This window comes from Leptosomus discolor, chromosome 2 (assembly GCF_034619465.1).
Source record: "Leptosomus discolor isolate bLepDis1 chromosome 2, bLepDis1.hap2, whole genome shotgun sequence".
In the NCBI taxonomy this organism is placed as follows: Eukaryota; Metazoa; Chordata; class Aves; order Leptosomiformes; family Leptosomidae; genus Leptosomus; species Leptosomus discolor.
In genome coordinates this window covers 34,809,255-34,835,406 of record NC_141392.1, presented here as the reverse complement: position 1 = coordinate 34,835,406, position 26,152 = coordinate 34,809,255, and the positions used below count along the sequence as shown (strand labels likewise).

Sequence of the window (26,152 nt, the reverse complement as noted above, 5' to 3'; positions counted from 1 at the left end):
TAGGATGTGTCTGAGATACAGGAGAAAAAAAAACCCAAAACTTTTTGGTTAGGCTTCGTTGTTTAGTCTGAGTCATGATGACTGCAATTTTTTAATTTAGCTTGTGTAAGTAATATTGGCCTATATAATGCGTATATTAGGCTCATCAGCATCGTCCTGCATGTAATTCCTATCCATAAAGCTATGGTAATCTAGGTAGGCCACTGAGCTGGTGGTGCCTCTTAGCCAAGCAAGAGAGTTGCGGCTGATCAAAGTGCTTTCCAGGATTTTAGAAAACTTTAGCCTGTAGGAGTACAATGTGGATTTGTTATATTACTGAACCAGCAAAACTATACTTTGTTGTTGTCTGTGTACAGGGCTGCAAGTTTATATATTGGTGGTTGGAAACAAATTTGAGATTGCTTCTGTCTTCTGCTTTTTCCTCCCCTTCTCTTGACTTCTTATCAATAAAAAAAAGATTTCTGGGAGAGGGGAGACTGGTCTACCTAGATTTAATCTCCTTTTTACTTGAATATAATTGCTTGTACGACTTGATTATTCCAAAAGTGTTTCAAAAGAAGAAAAATCTGATATGTATCTGTATTATATATATATAGTATCTTGGTGTTAAACTTGGATCTTTATTACTCATACTGCATGGAAACCTTGAAGACTGCGTCTTGTGGACTTCAGAAGTCTTGGTTTCAAAGTCAAATATGTGAGCTTCCTAGCTTTAACTTGTATCAGCACACAAGCATTTGACTTTCTTAAGCATGTAATGCTTTATAGACCACCTGTTTGAGAGTAACTGGAATTTTTAGGGATTTTATTTGGGTTTCTGCTTCAGATTTCTATGGATTTAATTATATGGCTTTTTCTTTCCAATGTAAATCAACGTGCTCTTCTTTCTGTATGTCTTCAGAGATGTGTTTCAGAGGGCTTGTACATCTCTGCCTAATAAAGAATAAAACATCTAATTGTGTGTGATAAAATTGCTATTGAGGTTGCAGTGGTTTCAATCATAGTACTTGGTCCTGGTCAAGGAGCTGCTTATCCCACCCTCCAGTATTATTCCTGAGAAGCCAATCGGGGTGTTTTTTGTAGGACTCTTGTTTTCACCTTCCTTCTTTCCAGCCATTGTTTCTTTCATTTTTTCTGTTCAAGCTCCTTTTTCTTCTGGGATGATGAAGGTTTAAATCCAGTCAATGCTGTCCTTGAAATAGTGCTGGGGGGGGGTTTGTTTGTTTCATCTTGCCTTTACAGTCTCTTCAGCTTTTGTCACATGGGATAAGATGATAAATACTGTGTCAGCTAAATTTTCCAAACAGGTGTAACAACTCTTGTTAAATTTCAGGAGGTTTAATAATAAATTTATGCTGTTGTCTACTGAGATTCAACCGGACACTTGTGAACTCAGATTTAGTTACAAGGGATGATTTGTTATAAACAAATAAACCTGCTCCTTTTTTTTATTTAAAAAAAAGAAAGCTGAGAAATCCTTTCCCTTTTCTAGGAATTAGGGGAGGGGGGGAGCGAGTGCCATCAGGACTGATGCAGTTTTCGCTGTCCTTTCTCCTAAATGTCAGTGTGTTACTAAAGAGCTACTGATTCATGACCCTAGGAGTCATGAATTCCAGCCACACTGTCATTCACTGTTTAACCAACTCCTCTATAGCTTTAAATAGCACTGTCCCCAAGATAAGGTGCCTTGAGATGAGCACAGCTAATATATACCAGTATCTACCTAACTGGTCTTTTTCTACAAAAGAACAAAACCAGCGCTTCCATTTACTAACACATACCTTTGTATATAGCATATGGATCTTCCTCTGCAGTAAAACATTCAGAAAACAATTGTAGTCCGGATATACTGGGTGTTTAATCTTAGTGTCGATGGTTGACTGCAGTAGATCTTGGAAATTTGGATGTAAAGAAAGAATGGCTGCTCTGATAGTTACAAAGAAGAAATGCTATTATCATATTTAGTGGATTGAAAACCCAGAAAGCTGGAAATTAAACAGGTTGGAGTGATCTCTGTGTAAACGCAGTCAGACTCTACAGACATCTTGGAAAGGATCTTTACATTCCTGTATGACATTAAACAGCAATTGCTAGACCTTGATGTAAAAGGGAGAGTGCTCTTGAGAGATGAGGCCTCTGAGATTAGAGAGTGAAGCTCTTCTCAAATACCTTGTTAAGCAGCTGGTGCTGAGTAAGTCTTTGTGGGAGCTTGTTGACATCTTGTTCTTTATTCTAAACAAAATTCCTTTGCAGTTTCTTCAGTTTGCATGTGATGTTACAAATTACTTCGTGGTTTCATCTGATAAGCATGGTGTTCTTTTGTAACTGCAAAGTACCCTTTAAAAATTGTAGGTGAGTCAGTCGCCTTAAAGATGTCAGAATTTCCTGCAAATAGCAAGAGTGGTTTGGCTCAAGTGCTGTGGTATGTTGTGCTTGAGAAGAACTGCAAAGCTTCATTTGTTGTTGTTATACCCTTTGTGTGCTGCTCTTTAGGTGCATGTACAAAGTCATTTGCTAAAGACATTGGAGTTAAGGATCATATCTGTGTTTCAGAACTAGGATTGTAAAGTCTGTCCTTATTCTGGTGGTTAGAAATTCAAATATTTGCTAATAGGTATAGGTTGTTTCCATTCTTTTTCTCTAGATAATGCTTAGCATGTTGTTACAGTTTGTGACCAGTGCCATTTGAAATTGAAAAAGTTCTATCATAGCTCTTGCTTTAAGGGCTCTAAGGTATGAACCAGTGAAGTGATGTGTCCAATTGTGAATCTATAAATAGTAGCAGTTACTGCTTCATTAATTACACACAATATTGAAAACTATCAAGATCACTCTTTAGGAAAGAAAATTTTCCATCCACACCTTGCTTGTTACTGTAATGGTTTGCAATGTTAAGATGGAGCCCGTAATCTTTTTCTGTCTAGGCTGTGGGAATGCTTTCTTCTTCCCCGCCCCCCCCCCCCCCCATGATTTAGTGATTTGCGTTTAAATATTTTATGGATAAACTTGCTCCATTCTGCTTTTGAGGATAAACTTTGAAGAAGTTTGTTTTGCTCTGGGCTTTGCTGGTGCTCATAATGGCATGTCCCAACTGGCGGTTTGTAAGACAAAAGCAGGCTGGCAGCAGCAGCTGTGAAGGCAGTGCACGTTGGCTCACTGTTAATGAAATCCAAAGAATGGGGAGACCTAACAGAAACCCATGAAGTGGTAGGAAGAAACTTAAACAGTGGAGCAGCAGATCATAGCTAGCCATTATAACAGCAGTTCCTTCCTCACTCCTTCACAGTTCCAGAGCTTACGGAAATGTCTTTCGAAGTCTTTGGTGCTACTGGCGGTGCCTTACCTACATGGTTGTTGTGGCTTACTTTCTGTCATGCAGTCCGCTGAGTGCACAAATGAGCGTGGCAAAAGATGGACCAGGGTCATTGGCTGTTTTATGAATTGCTGGTGACGGGAGGTGGAGAACTGGTGGGTTAAAACTGAGTTTAGTTGTGTCAGCGTTGCACAACAGCTCAAGACAAATGTGTTTCGTTTTCTAGCATTTTGGCACTATCTGCTGAGAATATGATCATGTAGTGGTTTACAAGAGACTTGGACTGTCCCCAGTAGATTCTCTGTGACTTCTAAGACAAAAGAAGTGGTTAGAAATGGGTTTGGGGAATGTTCCTTTCTTGTATCTAATATGGACATTGACCTATACGCACACTTTTAAAATAGAAGGTGTAACAGTAAAAATAAAACATACGAGATGACAAAAGCTACTCGAATTCTAATATACTTCTTTTTTTCCTATTATAGAAATACATTAAATTTGAAGTGGAACTAAACAATGGAACCAGATATTATTCGAATGTACTCCTCATCCCCTCCGCCACTAGACAATGGAGCCGACGATGATGACGAGGATGAATTTGGAGAATTTGGAGGTTTTTCTGGTGTAAGCACTGCTGGTGTAGCTTTTGCTGATTTTGATACAGCGGACTATGGTCATCCAAAGGAAGAGTTTATACCCACAAATCATTTCATCCCACTTCATGATTATTCTGACAATGTAGCTAGCATTGCAACTTTCACATCTGTTAAAAATGTTAAAGATAAAGACTGTGTTGCAGAGCTTCCTACTCTTACTAAGGAACTTTCTGATATGTCAGCTACTAGTACCAGCAAAGAAAAATCTAAGTTTAGAACTTCGGGTGCTGCTTTAGAAGATGTAAACAAAAGAGGGGAGCAAAGAGATAATACTGGGAAATCAGAGAGTTTTTCTTCTCCTGTCATTAGAACTGGTATAGCAGTTGAAAACCAGGATGAGCAAATAAATGCTTGTAATGGTGAGAAACTTCCATGTCTAGAGATTCTAGCAAATGGATTTGCAGCATTGGACCCTGTAAATCCTCAGGGAACAGAAGATCTAGACCATATCAATGACTCAAAGGGACTGAAAACTGTTAGCGCCCACAGTACTGAGCAAAATTTGAACTCTATGCCTAGCTCAGGTGAAGACTTTGCAGATTTTGCTACATTCTCAAACAAAAAAACAATCCATTTAGAGGGAACAAGAGCGACAATATGCAGTGTTCTTAATGAAAGAGACTCTATGAGCATTCAGAACAACAGAATAAATAGAATAACTTGTATTGAAAAAGAGGTTTGCGTTTCAGAAATTATTTGTGAACAGGGTCCCTCAGCACTGGAAGATAATTTTGCAATTTCTAGTCCATTTCAAACAACTGGAAGTTCAATATACACTACTGAAAATGGAGAACACAGCGGGAGGAGAAGACATGTCATAGAGAATGGCAAAGATTTTACTAGGCCTGATGGCTCTTTGGGAACAGAGGGCATCCAGGTTGATACAATCCGAAGCTGTGATCTTGCAGGAAAAAAACTCAGTGATTTTGAAGATCTTAAGAATGGTGGAAGTAGTACTGAAGTTGTAGCTTGCAGTGACACACATGATGATTTTGGTGACTTTGGTTCAGTCAGCAGTGCACCTCCCACCTTCATTAATGCTCAAGAGTCGAGAAATAATCTAGATTTAGAAGGAACTTCTGACCAGCCGGCACATATTAGCAAACCTAACGATGAATTTGGTGAATTCAGGGACACAAGTACTGTTTCTCAGCAGCCAGCAAGGTTGGGTCAAGCTGAACTAAATCAAACTGCTGACACTTCAGAATGTGATACTACCAGTAAAACTTCTGGCTTAGACTTCCAGCATACTACTGAGGAAGAAAATGGTGATGATAGTGAATTTGGGGACTTTGATTCAGTGCCAAAACCTCAAGATGAGAGTGTTGCTTTTCAGGACTCTGACGACTTTGCGGACTTCAGTTCAGCAGGTTGTAACCAGGCTACAGACTGGAATGCTTTTGGAGATGAACAAAAAGACAGCTGTTCATGGGCTGCCTTTGGAGATGAGCAAGCAGGTGAATCTCATCACAGAAAAGAGACGTGGCAGTCACGTAGGACAGATGCATCCGCCAGGGTTGATGGTCCAGTATTACACAAGACTGACAGTTTTGCTTTAGCATCTTTCCAAGGAACTACCAGTAAGCAATCTCAAGAGCCAGCACCTTCAGTTCAGGTAAGTGCATTCTTGATTTTGCTCTGTCTTGTTCTGCTCTTGTGCATACAGCTCTTCCTGGTTCCTGCTTCTGCATACAACAAATGTTTGAATAGTCCTTGTTTGTCTTGTGGGAGAGATTTAATTTGGTGGGTGAGACAGGCTAGTATGAAATAGTATGCTATGTTTGCATCTTTTATCTCTTGCACTGTTACTTCCTGCAGAAAAATAAGTGGGGTATACTGGAACTTGCATGCATTTGTTCTGAGAACTATATGTGGTCCTTTACATAATCTGATCAAAGGAATAAGCCACCATAAACATTTCAGAGCCTGTGATAGTTCTTCTGCTTCATAGTTTACTGCCTTTTGGTGGGGAGGGGTGCTCTGCTGTTGCCTTCTCATAATAGTGGTGTAACTGGAAGCTGAGATTACTGGTTCCCAAAATTTTTCATCACCATTCTCTATCATGTGTTCAAAATCTGATTAAAAATGATGACTCAATTTGTAAATAACTGCACTCATTTGCTTAGAGCAGAGAGCATGATAAAATACGACTGTGGAGTTCTGTCCCTAGTATTCCACTTCCTGGGAAGTTAACCTTTTTAAAGTTATTTAAAAATAAGTCCTTGTTATACATTAATTGTGGGAAGCACCACGTTATAGCAACATCACAAATACAGGACTGATGATTTCTTAAAGCTGCTGCTATTTCTAGTTGGGAGTTTTGAGGGGGTGAAGTAGATAGGTTTATTTCTTACCCCCACCCCCTAGGTTTTCTGCCTTAGTTGCTGAGTATATTTTAATTCCTAATTAAGTCTTTTCACTAGCCATCTTTGAGACCTGTGCCTGTTCATACATAGATAAGTTTTTACTAAGTACTTTTACAAAATACAGAATGGCAATTTGAGTTTAAAATTCTCATCAATGCTTCTTTTTAATCACATCACCCCATGTGAGTAGTTTAGAGCATGCTCTGTCTTTTTGAACCATGCAGCAACACCAGCAATAAAGGGTGTTAGTGATAATATGTGTCTGAAATGTTTGGATCTTCTCTGGCAATAAAAGGTAAGTCCTTTCTTCCAGGACCTTGCATAGGCTTTGGCGACAGCCCTGCTGGTTTCCATTTCCTACCAGTGACAGGTGAAACGGCTTTTCAGAAGAAGGTTGTGCCAGCCAGAGTTTTGCAAGCATCAGCAAATAGTGTGAAGCTTTTGGGACTTAGCACGGATTTCTTGTCATGTTAAAAGGTGTGAGCCTCAGCTCCTGACACTTCCTTCTTGCTCTTTTGTGCAGTAACTAACGCCAAATTTTAAAGTGGCTTCACAAGCCAAAAAAAGGCTCGCAAGTGAACCTGTAAGCGGATTTTTGTGCCTCTGTGAAACTTTGCTTATCATCACCTGAATGTGGGGGTCCAAGTTGAAAGCACAAATCTATTGTTACGTGTTCTGTTGGTCATTCACCCATAAAATTGGAGAGTACCAAGGTCATTAGTGTAATTAATCTAAATTGTTCCTGTTGCCAGTTGAAAGGCTGTCTGAATCTGACAAAGAAATGAGGTGGGGAGATGATTCTAGTAAATCATCCATTTTTCTAGTTAATTGTGCTATTAAGGGATAGTCTGAAGGTTTCAAACAGTTATTTTTACTTACAATGTTGTGTAATTTTATGATGGAGTTTCAACAGAAAACACTTCTGAATGTAGATGTTTATAAAAGCAGAACCTTCAGAGGTTCTGTAATTTATGTCCCACCCTACCCCCTGCCCCAGTCTGCCTTAACAGAAGAAAAAAGCCAAGTTACAATAGAAGCTCTTCGGTGATCTGTCATGAAGTCATACAGTAGTTTGTTTAGATTGTAAAGCAAGTTTTAAGACTTCAATATTTTTCCATTCCTTCTCTTTATTCTGCAGCCAGTTGTGACTGGATATAAAGTGATGTTCTGTCTCCCCTGCCAGTGAGGAAGTACAACTCAGAATGTTTTACACAAATAAGCGGTAGAGGAAGTTGAGCTGGATGTGTTTTCTCTGTTGCAATAGTTTCCTTAGCCTTGCGATGACGCTTAGTTGCTATGGTTTTTTTATTTGGTCAGTTAGCTCTTAAAGCAATAGTTACATGTTTTCAAAACTTACTTTGTGTTCTGTAAATGCTTTTAAGTTTTGGAAGGGTCTGTTGAAACGGTTTTATATCTAAAAAGTTTTGGTTTAATCTTTAGTAATTAATTTTTTTTTAATCCATTGAGCCACAGTTTAGTAAGTTGCAATTAGAAACATTGAAATTAGTTGGGTTAACAAAAGCCACTGGATAGTCCTAGTACTTTGAGTTCAGAATCTTCGTAAAATTAAACTCAGATTTTGATCGGCTTTCTTAATTTCATTCAAGAGGATGTCACTGATGTCAAACCAACAAAATACAGCATTTTAAAGAATTTGCTGATCTTCTGTTTTGCATGTATTAAAGTTGAGTTCTGGAACTATTTGGTACAAAACACTTGGTACAAAATAAAGCTAGGGACAGGTAAGCAAACAAAGTTTTTTGTTACCGTGACCAAAGAAGGATAGAGAGGAGTAGATCACTTGCATCAGTGTATTGCTGGCAGATCTAAAAAGCACTTGCTGTAGCAACTTAAAGGGAGCAGGCTGTGCAAGAGAGAAATACTCTGTGTGTTAGACACTTGAGATAGATGTGAAAATTGAGACCTCAGCTTAGGCTAAAGGTGAACTGGGATCATTTACAAGATGGTGTATACACTTGATCTGTGATGTTGAGGATAGGAGAGTTACTGTAGTTGTGGTAGTGAAATAATTTTGAATGGTGTATAAACAGAATGACCCTAATGGAATTCTTTCACTTTTTGGTTTTCTGCTTTTGTATACTTAGCCAGCAGCATTACTGTTTAAATGTGGAAATGATGTATACAGCAATTTTTGTCCATCCAGAATGCAGCGCAAAAGGAAAGTTATTTACCAGTAGCTCAAATTCCCTTCCCTCTGTGTATTTTCCTTTTTGTTTCCTTAGTTTGTGTATTTCGGATGTGGAGGTGGCAGCAAAATTTTGTGCATTCTGAATGTGGTCTTAATTGTAAGATAGATGTCATACAAACTGTTTTAAAGATTGCGGATTTGGTATAATGTTTAATTAGGTTAGACTTTGCTTGAATTCAACTAATCAGTTTTTCTTACAAAATATAGAATATAAAAGAAGAAAGTAAGAGGAAAAAGGTCACAAGAATGACCTATAGCAATGTTGGTGGCAAAAAAATCGTTATGTCTTTTGTCCTTTGCCTTTGGAATAGGCTCTCTGAATCCTGCACACAATCTGCAATGGAGGATTTGTAACATGCTGACCTCTTCTATTCAGTAGTGGGGGGGGGGGGGGAGAAGAAAAAGGGCGTGGTATATGGTACTCAGTTACAAATACTGAAAGAATTTGTAACCCCTTAGAAAAGGTGCCAGTTTCAAAGGCTGATGGACACAGATACACAAACTATTATTTGAACCCATATTAATAACACTGTATACCTTAATCATTTAATGTCTGTCTTCAGCTGAAAAATATGTAATAGCTGGTTTCTGTATTAGCTGCAGGTTTGCCTTGGGTATAAATGTGCCTTTGTGTTCATTAAAAATGACTTAGGTTATAGTGGTGGGTGAACTGGTTGATCTAACAAGTTTTGAGTGAGCTTGCACTGTACCTATATGCACTAATCCCCTTTACGTGATCACATGGCACGCTACAAAGTTATGTTTATAAGGAATATAAGGCTTGTAGCACAGCTTTTTCCGCGATATAGTGTGGAACTTTAGTCAGCTGAGGAGGTTACTCTGCTGTATTGTGCATTAAGAATATATATAGGACTTAGGCAGCAAAGCACAAGAACAGTTATTACCTGTGGTGATCATGTGGGTGGGTAACATGGCTATGCCTAGCTGTGTTCAAGGAGTATAGGCATCTCTAGAGGAGGAGGAGATGAATAGTGGCTTGGTTGGAAGGCCAAAACTCTTACCTGATTTAGCTGAGAGTTAACGCATACTGGAGAGGGAGGAGGGGAAACCTGAGCAGTTCTCCAAATGGGTTTTAAGATCCTCTGCTTATTAGAGAGCCTGTGCTCACAGGCTGCCTCTTCAGATGAATCGGACAGTGTGGGTGATGCACAGTTACTGAGCCACAGGTGTGCATCAAGACAAAGAAAACCCTGGATCACTGTCACTTAGGGTACTTTATCTTGGGCAATGAATGAAGTTGTCCTCTTGGAAAAAAGTCATTATGACCATCAAGACTTTAGCCAAGTGATTACGACCATAAAGACTTCAGCCTCCCAGTTCAGTAAGATAAATTAAGATGGTGTTGGCTAAATGAAATTCAGACAACTGTGTAACAACTTGCAGTGTAAATATATCTGTCTGGAAAGGTTGGGGTTTTTTAAGTCCATAGCACAGTTCTTAGGCATGTGCAGCTGAGTAACAGTCAGAACCTGACCACTAAAAGTAGCCCATAATTGCTGTATTTCAGAACAGGCTGGCTAAGGGGATCTTATAAAAGAAAATAGTTTGGGACGGGGTTGTTTTAGCATTTCTGCTTATTTTTCATTTTGTACACATAAGTTTTATCTACTACCTCTTGGAGCCTGACTGAAAACTTAGTACAACACCATTAGCTAATAACGACTGACCAACTGAAATGGGAAGTAAGTTTTATGTTGTCTAGTTAAATAACTGTTAAACTTCACTTTGCCTGCGTGGAAAGAGCAAGCTTTGATACATTCTTCAACTGAGGGAAAATAAATGTGCAAGCCTTCCAGCAGGGAGAGGGACAGCTTCACATTTCTACACTTCCTGAACTTCCCTGCGGTTTATTACTCTTTTTGTATCGGGCAGTAAAAAGAGCGGAGAAATCTTGTTCTTCTTTCTCAAGCCACTAAATTTTCAGATTTGCTTTACAGCTGAGCTAAAGACCTTTAGTTACCACTTAAAAATGTTTTGGGATATTTAGGACTATCGTTGCCTTCTTTAATTCTTTAAATTATTGTAAAAAAAAAAAAATCTTACTCTTTGTTCGTGTTGATCAAGGTTTTTAGCTCTTGTGGTATCCTCTTCCTGGCTTGTAAATCTCAGTTTAGGACCAGTGTTTCCATTATAAATTACCTGGAGTAATAAAAATGAAACAGTTCAAATTTTTTACCTCTAAGAAATTTATGGCACCGTCTTAAATTTACCTGCTTTTCAAGGGGGGTGGAGAAAAGCCATCACATCTGAATAATGAGAAGTTAAACTAGTGTTCTTTGTAAGCTTTGCTACTTTTTTTTTTTACTCAGGAGTTTTTCTACCTGTAGCTCTTCTCTCACTGCTTTTTGAGGTTGTTCCCTTTGCTAAGCAGAGTCTGCACATCAGAGAAAGAAAGAAATTGTTGCTATGTGGAAGGGAAACTGATTCTTAGTTTATGCAGTCCATAAACCTTTCCAAAGAAAAAGCTGCCCGCATTTAACTAGGAACTTAGAGATTTGTTTGGTGGCTTATGTGCATTTAGTTAACTGTTCAGTTTTGTTTAATGCTAGAGTCCAAAAGATTTTTGAGACCCACTGAAGCAGGTTCATTTGTTTCCCATGGCGAGTTGCATCCATTGAAATCAGTTTTGCAGCTCCCCTGTGTTAATTGTATGGTCATGTAGTTTAGCTCTTAAAAAAAAAAAAAAAAATCCCCAAAACCTAAAACCAAGCAAACAAACAACCACAAAAAACCAAACCCACACCTAACCCCACCACACATATGATGAAGGTACAGGAGTATATGGCAACTTAGCTCCTCACAGGCAAATGTGTTGCTGGAAAATACGGTTTGGTTGTTAGAAAACCCAGCAAAGGGAGTTTCTTAGTTAATCTCTAGTTTATTTTGTTAAAATGGTCATAAACACCTGTGTTATGCTCTTTCCAGAGCAGTGGGTTCCTTATTTAAAATAAATAAATAAAATCTCTGGTTAATCAGTTTCTTGGTTTCTGGCTCCTGAGCTTTGTTCTGCTGTTTCTTGAGAGCCTTCGCTCAGCTTCTGAATTCTAACTAGAAGCCAGTCATGTCCATATGGACTTTATTCCTTTCCTAAATTATACATTTAGCATCTTTGATCCTTCATATCCTAATTTTTGTCTCCTTTCTTATGTTTTTCTATCAGCTAAGACTTGAATATCTAAATATTCTTAATAATTTAACTATGACACTGGTTTTATTCATTCTTAGGTCTTGCAGTTTTGTGTTTGATAGATGCAAACAGCCCAGAGCTTGAGTATTGCTTCCTCTGTAGCCTCTTTTCCTGGCAGCAGGAAAAGGAGGGCTGAAGGCATGCTCTACTTTCAACTCTTTCCCCCTTCTTAAAGCACCTCTGAAAGCTGCCAGAGCACAGATGCTGTGGGCTCTAAGTGAGAGTGGGGAAAATGAGGGATTGTGTTGAGAAATGAGGCTGCCCCCTCCCTGATGGAATGTGAGGAGCAAGGAGGGACAAAGTGCCACTCAGCTCTTCAGCTTCCAGCATGAGGAGAAGTTGACTGGAAGAGCTCTTGTCTGCTCTGCAGCTCATGGGTGATTGGGACCTTGGAGAGAAACAAGACGACTCGGGGGTTTTCCCTCCCCTTGTACACAGAGTTCCCTGGAACTTCACCCAGAGGAGCACTACAGCAGCGATATAGTGAAAACTGCAATTTGTATCAACTGTTTCTGTAGTGTGGCCCGAGTATGTTGCCTTTATGGTGTGTTTTAGGATCTCTTCTTTTCATAGCTCTGAAGGCAGCGACCTGTCACTGTTGAGGTCACCTGGGGAGGATTTAGTGTGCTGGGTTGCCAGTGTAGATTTGCTGTGTTGAAAGAGTTCATTGATTCTATAGTCTTGTGGTGGAGAAGAGGAGAAAAACAAATTCCATAAGCAAAGTACTTTGGCCTTTCAGCTCTGAGGACTGGATCTTGCCCCCTATTTAACTGCTGAGGAGATCAGTTTTAAACCTGCAGTTACCATTCTCGCTTGAAAGTCTGTTATGTCAGTGATACTTTGATTGTTTCAGGTGGTGATTACCACACATCTTAAGTGTTTACCAAAACCTTCTATGCAGTCACAGAAACTACAGGGCTTTGAGTTTGTCAGTGTTTGGAGGATCACCGTTAATTTTTAGAATGGCAGCTGTAGCCTTCGTTCAATTCTTCAGTGAGTGCCTTTAAGAGTTACTTAAATGGCAGTGGAAAACACTTCAGTATCAAATGCTTTTAGTGATGTGAAAAGTGGAGAAAAGTTCTTGTTTTCTGGCTGTTCCTTTTCAGGATTTTTCACCCTGAAAGACATGACACTACTGTGTATGACAGAAGTAATATTTTCTTACAGTCTTGTTTTAGACAAACAATAGATTGAGGTTTGTAGAGGATGGATTTATGCTAATTTCAAAATCTTGGTAATGCTCTTTATACCTGGGAGCTGTGACCACAGGATTTCATTACCAATTAGAAAAACAAGGCCAGCTGCTTCTATTAAGGACATTGCCCCTGCCCAGGAGATGTGTGTTTGTACGTTTATCCCTGTGTCCGTTTGCACACATAGAATTAATTACTCTGGTTTGCTATGGAAACCGCTCTTCTCTATCGTATATAAATAAGGGCTAAGCATTTCTGGAAATTTAGAAAAGATGAAAGAAAGTGTAAAGAATGCTATAATTAAACTGTTCCTGAAATTTTGGCAGAATTCTTAAGCTGAAATTTGAAATTGGGTGCTGACTGAGATGCTGCTTGGCTCTTACGAGACTTTCTGTTAGTTCTTTCATTACCGAAATGAGCATATTCTTAGTCACTATCATGTTCTCAAATGTTGATCCTTTTCAAGAAACAGGATACCTTGCTGTTTTTGTGATCCAATGCCTTTTGTCTGCCTCTTCCTTTTCACCATATTCCTGCTGTATTACAGAAATGAAGTAAGCATCTCCTGTTCATATAAGCTAAGGCCAAATGGTACATTGTAGGCAAAGTTAAGCTTTAAAACTTAAGTAGAACATGCTTTTGTATGCTGAAATACTAGCTGGAATCTGGAATACTGTTTAGTTTTACTTCCTAAAAATGTAAGTTAGCCTCCAAGTAAGGTGACAAGCATCATAACTTACTGTATGGCCAAAATGATTGGGCATTAAGAGATGGAAAGGAAAATTATATACTGTAGAACATGACTCATTATGGTCAGAATATACCAGTGAGGTAATGAAGGGGGGGAAGTGTGAGTCAGGTATGCTGTGTAATTCAGATCTTTTGATAGTGTAATAATTACGGCATTTTGTCATTGTGCTTTGCAAATAACCGAACCTGGTGCCTGTTGCTGTCAGATATTTCTTTCACAGGTAGCAAAACTGAAGAGCTGATGTTCTAAGCAAGTTCATTTTCCTGCTTTTTGGGGTTAGCAGCTGAAAAGGTCAAATAAACTAAACAGACTTGGTTCCTGCTTCCTGACTCATCATCCCGACTCTCAATACAGAATCAAGATATTCTGATAACGTGGTGTTGTCTCTCTTATGTTTCCTGTACTGTGTTGGCTGATGTACGTGGTCAGTGCTTTGCTTAATTGAGATGAGAGATGAGGCAGATTTTCAGATAAAAATTCAAATGAAAAATGTTGTAGATACCGATTATAATTATGAAACAGATACTCTGGTGCCTAAAGGTTTGTCCCAACTGTATCGGTTGGTCTAATTAAAATATGTAACTTCCACCTGCCAACCTTGCTTCTTAAATAATTTCAATTGTAATACAAAACCTCTGTCTGAGGTTTATATTTGTAAATTCAGCGTTGCTACTGGAATATGCTGCATCTCCACAGGAGGGCTCTGCTGGCATAGCTATACTAGCACACACTGTGGGATGCTCATGGGATTTTTTGCATACTCTGTTTCTTTTCTATTTCCCCAGTAGAAAAGCTGGATGCTGCCCTCTGGGCAGTGCAGCAGAGCATCAGAAAAGTGGCTGTTGAGCAGCTCCAAAGTAGAAAGACAGAAGTGCTCCTTTTGTGCCAGGCTTGCGCTTAATTCCCCTAGCAAGAAGACATTGAAGTGCTGCTGTTAAATACAAGTACATTGAAAAAAGGATTTAGTTTCATTTTTATGAGCGTACCTTGCAATTGATAATCTTTAATAGATGTGAAGAGATTGCTGGTTACCTGTTTTTAATGGGTTGAACTGGGGGAAAAAGTATATTCCGTGGCAGTGGTATATCTGATGCCTGAGACAGGTCATAGAGCTATAATAAAGTTGAAATTCTGTGGCTATATGGGAATAAAACAGAGAGAAGAGATAGAAATATAAGGGAAGAACTTAAACAGAAGAAAGCATACTAAGCTTCTAAAAAAGAAAAGATTAAAAAAGGGTGGGGATTTTTCCTTTCATTTTTTTTGGGGGGGGGGGGGGCAGAGGTTGTTTGAGGGGTTGGTTTTTTGTTTTTATTATTAAATCCAGCTGCCAAGGCCCAAGTGGCAAAAATAGGAGCATTTTCCTGTGAATGCTGTGGAATTAAACCTGGAAACCAGTAGTACTGATACATGCTCCTTATATTGCTGAGACCTTATCCTAGCCAACAGTGGTGATCGTGGCACTGGTAGAGAGAAAAGCAGGAAAGATTTGCTGTGTTATGAAACTTAAGAACCTTGGCTGCCTTCCTAAGATGCTGAAGTTTTCTTTTTACCAAGGGCCTCTGAAGTGGTGGTGACATCAAGACACACTTGCAACTACAGTGACAAGCAGGAAATCCTGCCTAGTTTCTCAAAACCATGGGCTACGGATTCATAGCCCTCCCACAAAACTTCTGAATATTTATGTTTACATACTCTTAGTGGGAATTTATAATGTAAGGCAGCAGAAAGGAGGTCAGACAAGAGTAACCTGGATAAAGTTGTGGTTATGCAAACTATGCTGCTATCTAGCTGGCTCCTTGTTCAGCTAAAATAAAACTTAGTGGGTTGTTGTTTTGTTGTTGTTTAAGTTATTTGGCTAGGATATAGAGGCATTCCCAAGGTTGACTTTAACCTTCTCAGGATTGCAGCATTCTGCATCAGCTGTCTGAATCATGAATGGGAGGAAAGGGAAGCTGCTTGGAGGAAAGTAATTCTTCTATTAAACAACCTCTAATGTGTAAAAACACACAAATAGGTTTTGAGGCAAGAAATTAAGGCATTCAGTAATTCTTTTTCTTTGTTGGTTTTTTGGACTGGAGAAGTATCAAACAAATCTTACAAATATTTTTTGACAAACAATAGGTTTAAATGTCTTAGTCTTGGCTCTTCTGCATGATATCTACTGTCACATGAACTGTAGCAAATGAAGCTGAGGATTATAGTTTTCTGACATCTGAGTCATTGATACTAACAGTTTTTTAGAAAGTGTGTGGTCTTTGGACTATAAATAGTTTTTCCTTACTACTTTTGAAGTTGTCACACCATGAGCATGTAGCACATCAGGCTAAGTTTTGTGAGACCTCTAACTGCATATATCTTAGAAGAAGTGAAGGTGTCTTCTGATTCAATGTTATGTCTGAAGTTTTGATTGAAGTGCATCGTTAAGTGAAACTATATTGATCAGTACCAAGCTTGCTGAAAAGTGTGTTTGGTAAAACCATTAACGTGTGTAGATCCGGAGACTAACACGTCTTAAGTAAATATAGCATAATACTTGTTGTACCGATTTTCTGCTAATTTGTAATAAAGAGTGACTCTGGTAAGAACTGTTCTGGACTCTTCTGTAAGAACTCACTCTGCAGAGGGCAAGATCCTTACTGTTTCTCAGTAGCTAGAGCTGTATTTGGTGCTTAAAGTCTTGTGATCCTCTGACAGTTACATATTTTGTGATAAATGAAACTTTGTATTAGCTGCATATAGTTTTCCACCTTAACTTATTTTTATAATTTTGGACTCCTTTAAAGCAGTTAACAAAACTTGACTTTGTATATTTTCTCTTTGATATAGACAACATTGCTAAGTCGTCTGGAACGAATATTTGAAGTCTGTTTTCCTTCCATGCCTGTTTTTGAAATTGAAGAAGAAATAAGTTCTTTGAATCATTTGTTGGAAGCAGGTGAAAAGCAGATGACAACTGAGGAGGCCTTAGCAAATACTGGGTAAGAAGACACAATGCAACAAATTTTAAATGAAGTAGAAATGTATCTTTTTTGGGAACTTAAAACATACAGCAGTAATTGAAAATGAGTTGTTTGCTTCAAGTGTTTTGAAAACCTCTGGAGTAAAAATTAATTATCTAGCAGAATGCTTGTTTTCAGTGACTACATATGCCAGGAGTGTTTCACTTAGCATATCAACTCAGTCAGCGGCATATCTTCTTCTTTTAAGTGATGTCTCTGAGTTAATCGGGATATGTCTTATTAGTTATACTTGATATAAATTGCTATATTTATTCATGTGATGAAGTCTAGGCCTTGTCCTGTCTGCTGTGAGCATCGTTCCCCAATAATAAGTCTGAACTATAATTGTTCTGAGAACAGTGTGCAGTTTTAGTTTTCCTGGGTATTGTGCTTGGGCGTAAGTTTAATTGGAATATGTAAGTCACTTGCATTAAAAGCAAGAATAAATATTCAAGGCTGCTGAGCTGTTATTCCTGTTGATAACTTGATTTATGATGGGTTGTATAGGGAACTGATGGACGTGTGGACAGAGCTGCAGGATATCCATGATGCATATGGACTGAGATACCAGTGGGGTGGCTCCCACAGCAACAAAAAACTTTTGTGCTCCTTGGGAATCGACACAAGAAATATTGTGAGTCTGTCGGTAGAGCTTGCTTTCTAAGTAACAGAGCTGCTGTAAAGGTAGTATAGGGTGGAAAGCTTTTTGTGTAAATACTTGTCTCATAATTGCATAGCTGCGCTGAACACAGCTTTTCATGACAGACCATCTGACAACTTAACTTTTTATAAGCCTTGTTAATATTAAAAGTTGCATTAGATTTTAACTGTTGTGTTATATTTAGCATAGTATTTATTCTCTGATGTTAATATTATACAACATTGAAAAAAATAGTACTATCACTGACACAAACTTTTAAGTAATTTTTTGTTGTTGTTGTTTTATCAGCTTTTCACAGGCAACAAGAAACAGCCTGTTATAGTACCCATGTATGCAGCAGGACTGGTAAGCTTTTCTTGGTGTTCTTTTTTTGTTACCATTCCAACAATGTTATATAATGAAATACATTCGATTACATTAAGCACCAAGTGTGCTGAAAGATATTTTTGTAAGTACGGTTATGGCTTAGGCATCAGCAGAAGTGCTAGAAAAGAATCATAAAATACACTACTTTCATTATGTGTGCAAGCAGATACTTTAGTTTAAATGAAAAAAGTATTGATTTCTTATTTCGTAAAGCAAGCTATTTATTTAATAAGGTGGACTAGCTAGTTTAAGCTCAGTTTGGGGCATTTTCTGAAGAAAAAATTGATTGAAGTAGCATATTAATGTGTATGCAGCAATTAAAAGTTCTTGTTGAATTTTAACCATTAAATACGAGGTATAGATGTAAAAATGTCAACTAAAACTTGACACAAGAAACTAGATCATTAAGTAGCTGTCAAAAATGACAAAGGAACATCGAAATTAATCAAAACATCAATTCTCAGTAGCACTTGTGGGAAGCCCTGGCACTAAGTCCAGGTGCTTCAAAGGAAGGTTAAGACCTACTAGATAGTTACGATATTACATGAAATATGTGTAGGAAGTTCTCTCGAGCATTCCTGTTGATGCAACTGTTTCTCTGACAGGCTGTTTAACTACTTGATTGCATCTCAGTATCAAGACAGATGCTTAGGAATGCTTTGCAGTGTTATTGGCATATTAATAAAGGACCCACATATGTGTGTGTGTGTGTATATATATATATGGCTATTTATGTGTCAAAAAAGCATTGCGTAGCCAGTATTGTTGTGTTGCCCCAAGTGCTAGATAAAAATAGCAAGCATAATTTAGACTTCTGCAGACTGCAGGAAAGTCAAGTAACCTAGTGCAGTAAGATCAACTGTTTTCACTTTGACTGGTATTCTGTAATTCCTGTTTGGCATTTCAAACTCTTTGCAATGTCTGTAGTAGTAAAAACATTCAGAAGATAAGACTTTCCATTTTTGCTAGTCTGAGAAGAATAAATATGTTCTTTTTTCTGGAAACTTATGTGCATATATACACATACAAACGCACATACACTTTTATATGGTAATTCACAAATTGATTATAAAAGGATTATAGTTTTCTTTGGTATCTATTAAGTCAATTTAGTCTGTAGGGTAATTTTGTAGAGTGACTTCTACAGTCAGTTTCTAGAGCAGTTGTTTTCTGATGTATCAAGGTCAGCTCCTGCACTACTTTGGATGTGAGCATGGTATTCTGATACAGAGATAAAACATCTTACAGCAATTGCTGTTTTCCTCCTGTAAAATACTTGTCAGCAAGACTGTGTTTGTACTCAACATGTGCAGTTATTTTTTGCAACAGATTGTTGTTGTTGATTAATTATCGCCTAAATTTTTTATAGACTTGTGCACACAATAAGCTGGATAGAGGTGATGGTAGGAGTAAAGTGACTTGCTGCTTTCTATTGCCACACTGCTTCATGTGTTTCTCCACTGTCCAAAATAATTTATTTAGCTGGTGGTTAAGTTCTAAGCTCCCCTAACATGGTGCAGAAACATCTGTGGGACAGTTGATCTTAGTGGCAGACTTCCTGAAATTTTTTCAAAATACGCTAGTTGCAAATCATATGGTTTTATTTGGGGATTTCTTTTCTCATACCTCATTGTTCTGAGGTGGTTTGCATGTCTCAGTGCAAACTTTGCTATTTCTATAGATCTCTTTCTCACCCTCAGTTTTATTCAGGAACACCCGAGATTTCAAGCATTTTTCATAGTACTGTCTATTTTTGAACTGTTTGTTTAAAATTAAAAATGTCGGTTTAATTATTTTCTTGCTTTTTAGTGCATTTATTTCCATGCCAGTGATTATTGTTCTTGGTATTGTTCTGCAAACTGATAATTTGACTTGTTTCTCCTGAATTACTTAATTGCTGAAGTGGAATGAGTGCACTTGTACCTTTGTGATGGGCCATTTGATATTTCTGGAATAGCCTTCACTCAATTGGGAGGAGAAGACATCACCTTATCAAGTAACTGTTTCCTCCAGCTTAAATTACATTATTGACAGTTGAAAGCAAACTCCAGCTAAGCCCCTGGGTTTCTGTTGCTGGCTCTAAAATGTTTCTCAGGCCTAAGGAACCAGGATGATTCTCTCCCCTGCCCCATCTCCTTCTGCCCCCCTCACTGAAAGTGTCCCAGAAATAGATGATTACCCCCAAGCCCCTAGCTGAGGGTAGTACTGCCTAGTAGTGTGTGTTCTATTTTTTTGCAGCTCTTGGAATATATATGTATGTTTGTGTGCACATGTGAATTTTTTTTTAGTATTTTTTTTTAAATTAGTAGTAGTTGTGGTTTTTTAAATGTATTTCTTTATTTATTTAGGGTATGTTAGAGCCTACCAAGGAACCTTTGAAACCAATATCTGCAGCAGAAAAAATAGCTTCAATAGGACAGACACCTCCTGTATCACCAGAGATGAACGCATGTACATCTGATCAGTTCCAGGTAAAAAAAAAAAAAAAAGAAGAGAGAAGTGGGAGGAGAAGAGAGGAAAAGTAAGAATGAGAGAAGCTATGGGATGCCTTGCATCTTCTTTCATATTTAAAGTATCTAGATGGTATGTTCAAAGACGCCTCTGTGTAAAGGGCAGGTGTTCCTTGTGTCAGGTTGAAGTCCTACTCTTGGATCTGCTTTTCATGTGTCACTGGAGGGGTGTCCCTACAATAAGTCTATAGCAGTTGGTGGCCAGTATTTAAGAGTCCTGATGATACCTACTGTTATACAGCAATTTGCTTTAAAAGGCAGGAGACAGATACTTTCACAAATTTTAGATGTGACTTTAGACTTGTCCTTGCTCTAGCTAAGGTTCTTCATCTTTGCTTTTTCTGGAGCTTATTGTAGGAGATCATTCTACCTGTTGGTTAGCACTTGTTTTTCTGAATTATTGTATTTACATGTTTACTGTTCACATTCTTTTCCTCTTTCCCCTTCCTGTCTTTTTCAGAGTAATGTGGAAAGCAGCCCAGCTACCTGGAAAAAGATTCTAGGTGCAATCATTACTAGCATAAGTGCCTGACTTTTTGATTGTATGAGTTCTGTTGGCCCTCTATGCCAGATTTTATTGGATGATTATATGTTGAACAGGAAGTTGCTTTGCTGGCTTCTCTGTCTTTTGATACAAAATAAGTTCAGAAGAGTTTAGGGATGAGCTTTTGAATTTCATGAATTCTGTTTGGTGGTTGTTGTTTTGATATTATGGTCTTAGAAAACCACTAAAATGCCATGCATGTTGCGATGCATGTGGTTGTCAACAAGCTAACAGGATATGCAGAGATGTTTCATTTTCAGTGTCACCACAGTGGTGATATTCAGAGAGTCAGCTGTGTCCCTCCGTAGTGCAGGTCTTGTTTAATCTGTCCAGCATCTTTAGTTACCTGCTATGCTTGTGACTTCTGTTCGAAGGCATCCCAAAATGAATTATCCTTGTGCTACACCTAACCTTAACAGCAGGTGCTTCTGAGTGTAGTGATGTCCTTGTACTCTTTGCACTGCCCTAGTGCAGAGCTTTGTCACATGCTTGTACCAGAGGAGATTTTTTTTTTCGTTGTGGAATAGCAGTATGTCAGTGGGCTCAGAACTGAGGCTGTTTTATATAGTAATATACATCTTTAGTAATGCTTTCTGTGCTGCTTCTCACAACTACGATAGTGGAGCCGAGCAGCTAAACTGGGTATTAGAAAAGGTAACAGCAGTGATTATTGCAACCACTCTGAGCTGAAGAAATCACTTGTGTGATTTCTATACATGAACAAAGTAGGAAAATTTCACTGGCTTTCTGCAGCGTTCAAAGTTCCCTTTTTTACAGAGGGGAAACCATAAATTAAGCCACACACTAAACAGTGTAGAGAGCTGAAGAGCCTGAAGTAGCAGCATCTCTGACATGTGCCATTTTCTCAGAAGTTGCTTGACAGTTGTAGTGCTGAGTGCTGAAAATAAGAACCTCTACTTATCAAAGTCTCTCTTTTTTCTTAACTATGAAATTGGACTTTTGGGTACTCCTGCGGCAGAATTTCCCATTACTTGTCATAGTTTGATAATCTTGTCCCATAGCTTGTTCCGACAAGGCCATCTCAGTTCAATAGTTGTGGTCCGTGAATATGTACAAGAAGCTTCTATGCTGGCTGTCTGCACTGCTGGGCTTAGGTTATTTATTTTTTTTCCCAAAAGACAAACACTAAAATGAGCTTTTGGGGAAGAGACAAGTTAGAGCTCTAACCATTAAGAATGCTAAAAGGCCACAGTTAAGTGACATTCAGAAAGTTTCAGGGCATGAACGATCAATTCTCCACCTCAGAGACCTTGTTTCTTTCTTGGCCTCATCTTCTGTTAATGTTTGATGGCTTCTGTTTGCTTTTGGACAAATCCAGCTTCACTTTACGTTGTGCATACTGTCTCTTGGGAATATTCCAGATTGTAGTGGTATTAAGACGATGTGCCCAACCTTTGGTAAACATTTCATTAGGAACTGTGCTATAAACATTGGTAAATATGCAATGGAAGTATAGACGATTTTAGTGGACCCTGAAACTTCTTATTCTAAACACAGGTAACTTAGGTGCAACAGTTTAATTATCTTTAAGCTTACCCGATTAATGTGTAATTATTTAGCTAAAACTTCTAAATTCTTCAGTTTTCAGATAGTGATGATGATGGGTTATTCTTATATTCCAAAACTTGAGAATATTTGCTTTCTTATTGGAAGGAGATGCTCTGGTTAATACATTTCTATGCTTTGCTTAAGGAAAAGAGAAGAATTCTCCTTTGTTCAAAGCCTGACATTTATAATGCTTGTCTGTGCGTGTACTTGTATGACTTACTGCTGAGGAAATAAGACTTTTGAAGAAAGACCATGATGATGCAAAAGTAAGAGTGGAAAGAACATTTGTAGAAACACAGAAATGTCTCCTAAGTTTTTTGACTGTAGACAAACAGAGGAAAGCATACAGGGATTTAAAATGGAGAGCATCAGAAATCAAAACAATGAGGGGGGGAAAAAGGCAGCAAATGAGCTGCAATAATTTTTCCTAGTTATTATATAAACTCTGTATGTTTTGGCCTCATTCCCTGCAGAGGATCTCATTGGGTTGGTCAGGCTGTGGAAATACAGTGGACACATTTCCATCTGAGCCATTTCAGCTGTAAGGATAAGGTTTTTGAAACTACGATTTCTCCTCTCAAGCAAGTTAAGTGACTGACTGCTCTGTCACGTTAGTTTGTTGTATGAAGATAACTTCTTTTAGACTTGTTCTGTTTTATATTTGAAGGTAGCATCTAAATTCTTCTTTGATCTCTTGTTTATCTTGACAACCAGGGGTTTATTTCTCTGTTTCTCTGTGCTCATAACTGTAAGGCAGTAAACAGACTATGAAATAATCCCCTGATTACTGTTGCCTTTAAGCATGGTATCTCAAAGACTTTGCAGGTCTGAAGTAAAAGGTGCTATCCAAGGCACATCAGGTGTTAGAAAGAGTGGCTACTCAAACAGACAACCTTTGATTGTGAAACCTTAGGCAGGTACCCTTCTCCTCTCTTTTTTTTCTTCTTTCTTACAGCATCTGCTATAGTGGGCTTCTACACTACAGCCAAATCTTCAGGCAGTGCAACTAAAATATATTCAAGTGCTTGTTAAGAATGTTGCTGTCTGTTCCTAATGTTGACTGCTTTCTCTGGATTTGATACTGTTCTCTGGTTAAAATTTGTTTAAAATTTATTTACCTGCTTCTCCTTTTGGCTTTCTTGCAAAAAGAATGTTTCTGTTCTTTCTCTGTTGCTTCAAAGCATCCTCTTCTCTCTATCTGGGACAATGTTTCTTTGGTAGAGTCTAGTGGTAGCTTTATCCCAGCATGTAGGATAACTTTGAGATTTCTTACCTGCCTAGTTTTGCTTAGTAAGTTTTATATTGGAATAGAAATCTACAGTGATCCAGACCTTTCTAGAAGAAAATTACCAGTAATTATTTTCTGTGAGTGCCCACAGAACACCTGCATGCATCTAAGCCACTGAATTAGGGATCAGGTTATGACAGAAATATGTATCTTACACTAGCTGGCTATTAGGGTCTGAACATTAATTAAACCCCATGGGGTGACAATCTTAAAAAACACTTTTAATTACATAAGGGACCATCAGGACTTCTAACAATGACAGATGCAAACTACCCTATTATTGGCCACCAGCCAAAGGCTCCATCATGGAACTGCTCTCCAGTTACACATGTGAGAAAGATCCAAGAATATACATTGCTTTGTTGACAGAGTAAGAGGGAAAGATTTGCAGGTAAGAGATAATGCAGAACTTGCTATTCTATCAGATGTGACAGTTGCTTAAGGATGGTGTCAGAGAAGAATAATTTTCAGAACTGTTGTAATTTTGCCAATGAATACACACAATTAAATGTATTAATTCTTTGTAAACCTTTTTCTGAAATGGTTGATGCTCAGTTGTGGAATCTATCTGAATATTGGTATTATGTTCGTATTGCAAGCCCTTCTGTTTTTTTTTTCCCCCTAGCTTTAAGACAGCAAAATACTTCCTTTTTTTTTTTCCTTTATTTAGTTTTCCTTGGGTAATTATTGGCACAGACACAAACATTTACATTTTACTCTTTTGGATTATAAAAGGTCTTACATAATACTGTTCTAAAATTACTGTGTGAAAACATCTCTCACTTTGATAAAAGTGAAATACGATGCAGTAAAACCAGCAGGCATTTTGGTTTCCTCTTTCTCACTTCTTTAACATTCAGAGTACTACTTTGACAGCTGAATATACTTTTTCATTTCTGTACCGTGTCCTGTAATCTAAGATGGAGGGAGGAATGAGAGCAATTTGCCACAATTCTCAATATTCTTCTACACTGGGCACTTTTCCTTAAAGCATGTTATTAAAAGAATAGCTGTAAATGCAGTAGTCTGGCAACATTGCAGTCTCCAAAAGACAAACCATTATATTCCTGTTTGCAGGGCATGTTCTCTTTGTCTGAGATTTCAGTGCTGTGTTCAGGTGTCCCTGTATACTTTTCTTAGGGCCGAGGTCACTAGAAACAGGAAACTTTTCCTTTCTGTTAAATTGCTTTTGCCTTTGCCCTCTCCTTTCACTTTGCTGTTGTACAGACCAGGGCTTGACCAGCATCTTGTATAGATGAGGTCTGCTTTACTTGCCACACCCCTCTTTTGCAAGTGGTTGAAGTCAGCAGAGTGGTCTCATCCCACAGAGCGGACTAATATACTTGGTATACTCTTAATGATTTGAAGTCAGATATTTTTCCCCTCCATTTTAGGAAGAATTCGTCACATCCTTTGTCCTCTCCTTGGCAAATCTGAGAATGAAGTCATCATTAAAGGGAAAAGCTTAGCCAGCCATTGGTACCACCTCTTCCATGCAATTCTGTCACACTCATCAGTCCTGACTCAGTCTTTTGACACAAAATGTAGTGGGTGTTTTCCTCAGTAAGTGAGAGTTGGTAGGAAGCTACTTCGTTTCAATTTTAGCTCATTTTCCTCAGGGCAGAAAGCTACTAAATTCTTATACTTGCCTCCCTGCTTTTTTGTTTTCTTTTTTTTTATAACTCCCTTTTAATGTTAATATATTTTGTGTGACAAACTTTAAACGAGCTACTGATGATAGTGATCATTACTTCATCAGGTGCAGCTTCCACACTGCTGACATTATGTTTCCATGCAAAATATTTCCATGCCAATAATTTCATTACCAAAGCAAAGTGAAAAGTGTAGCTTCAGTTCCTTAAGCTCCATGGGGTGAATACTGTTCTAGTTGTGCTCAGTACTGGAAATATTTCCAGTCATTAGGTAGGAAAGATTTTTCTAGGCAAGGCTTTTACTATAATACAGGAATCTCCAGCTCCCTTCATTTTTCTTTCTGTAAAACATCTATCACCGAGGAAAAGCCTCTTGCAGTTAGCTTAATTGTACAAAGCTAGTGGAGATTGCTACAGTCTTGGTTCATCAATCTGCATATTTTTTTCAGTGTCAGTTGAAAGTTTTAAAAATAAAAAAAATTAAAAAATTAAAAAAAAAAAAAATAAATCTTAACTTTCCTCAAAAGCAAAGAGAAGATGTGTCTCAGCCACTGCAAGCTTGGCAACTAGTGGTGCATTTTGAATAATACTGCAGAGAACTTCCATTGCTTTTCTTCCAGAAGTGTGATTGTTCTGTTAGAATTTGAGGGCACATCCTTTCCCAGTACTTCTCGACAGTTGACTTCACTGGGGAGAAAGCAGAGAAGTAATGCACGGAAGTAGAAAGATCGACATATTTCAGGCATTTCTGATGCTGTCCATCAGTTGATGTCCTGAGAATACAGGAGGACAGCACATGCAAGTTACACTGCATCTGAACACACTTCTGGTGTAAAGCATGGTCCCTGCTGCTTCCTTGATTTA

The 26,152-nt window shown here is 38.2% G+C and overlaps 1 protein-coding gene across 6 annotated transcripts in view; it reads left to right on the top strand.

The window, feature by feature from the left end:
- Positions 1–26,152, top strand: part of AFTPH (aftiphilin) — a 47,613-nt gene that overhangs the window by 7,952 nt on the left and 13,509 nt on the right. For 5 of the 6 annotated variants that reach the window (XR_015184266.1, XM_086482300.1, XM_086482303.1 and 2 more), the window contains exons 1-5: positions 3,812–5,584; positions 16,526–16,677; positions 17,206–17,332; positions 17,648–17,704; positions 20,074–20,196. Coding sequence is in view for 5 of the 6 variants with exons in the window: in XM_086482300.1 (XP_086338426.1) it covers positions 3,830–5,584; positions 16,526–16,677; positions 17,206–17,332; positions 17,648–17,704; positions 20,074–20,196 (2,214 nt within the window). In the remaining variant the exon portion in view is untranslated. Of the gene's footprint in view, positions 1–3,798; positions 5,585–16,525; positions 16,678–17,205; positions 17,333–17,647; positions 17,705–20,073; positions 20,197–26,152 lie in introns of those variants that run through there. The other variant, XM_086482304.1, reaches the window with a different exon arrangement.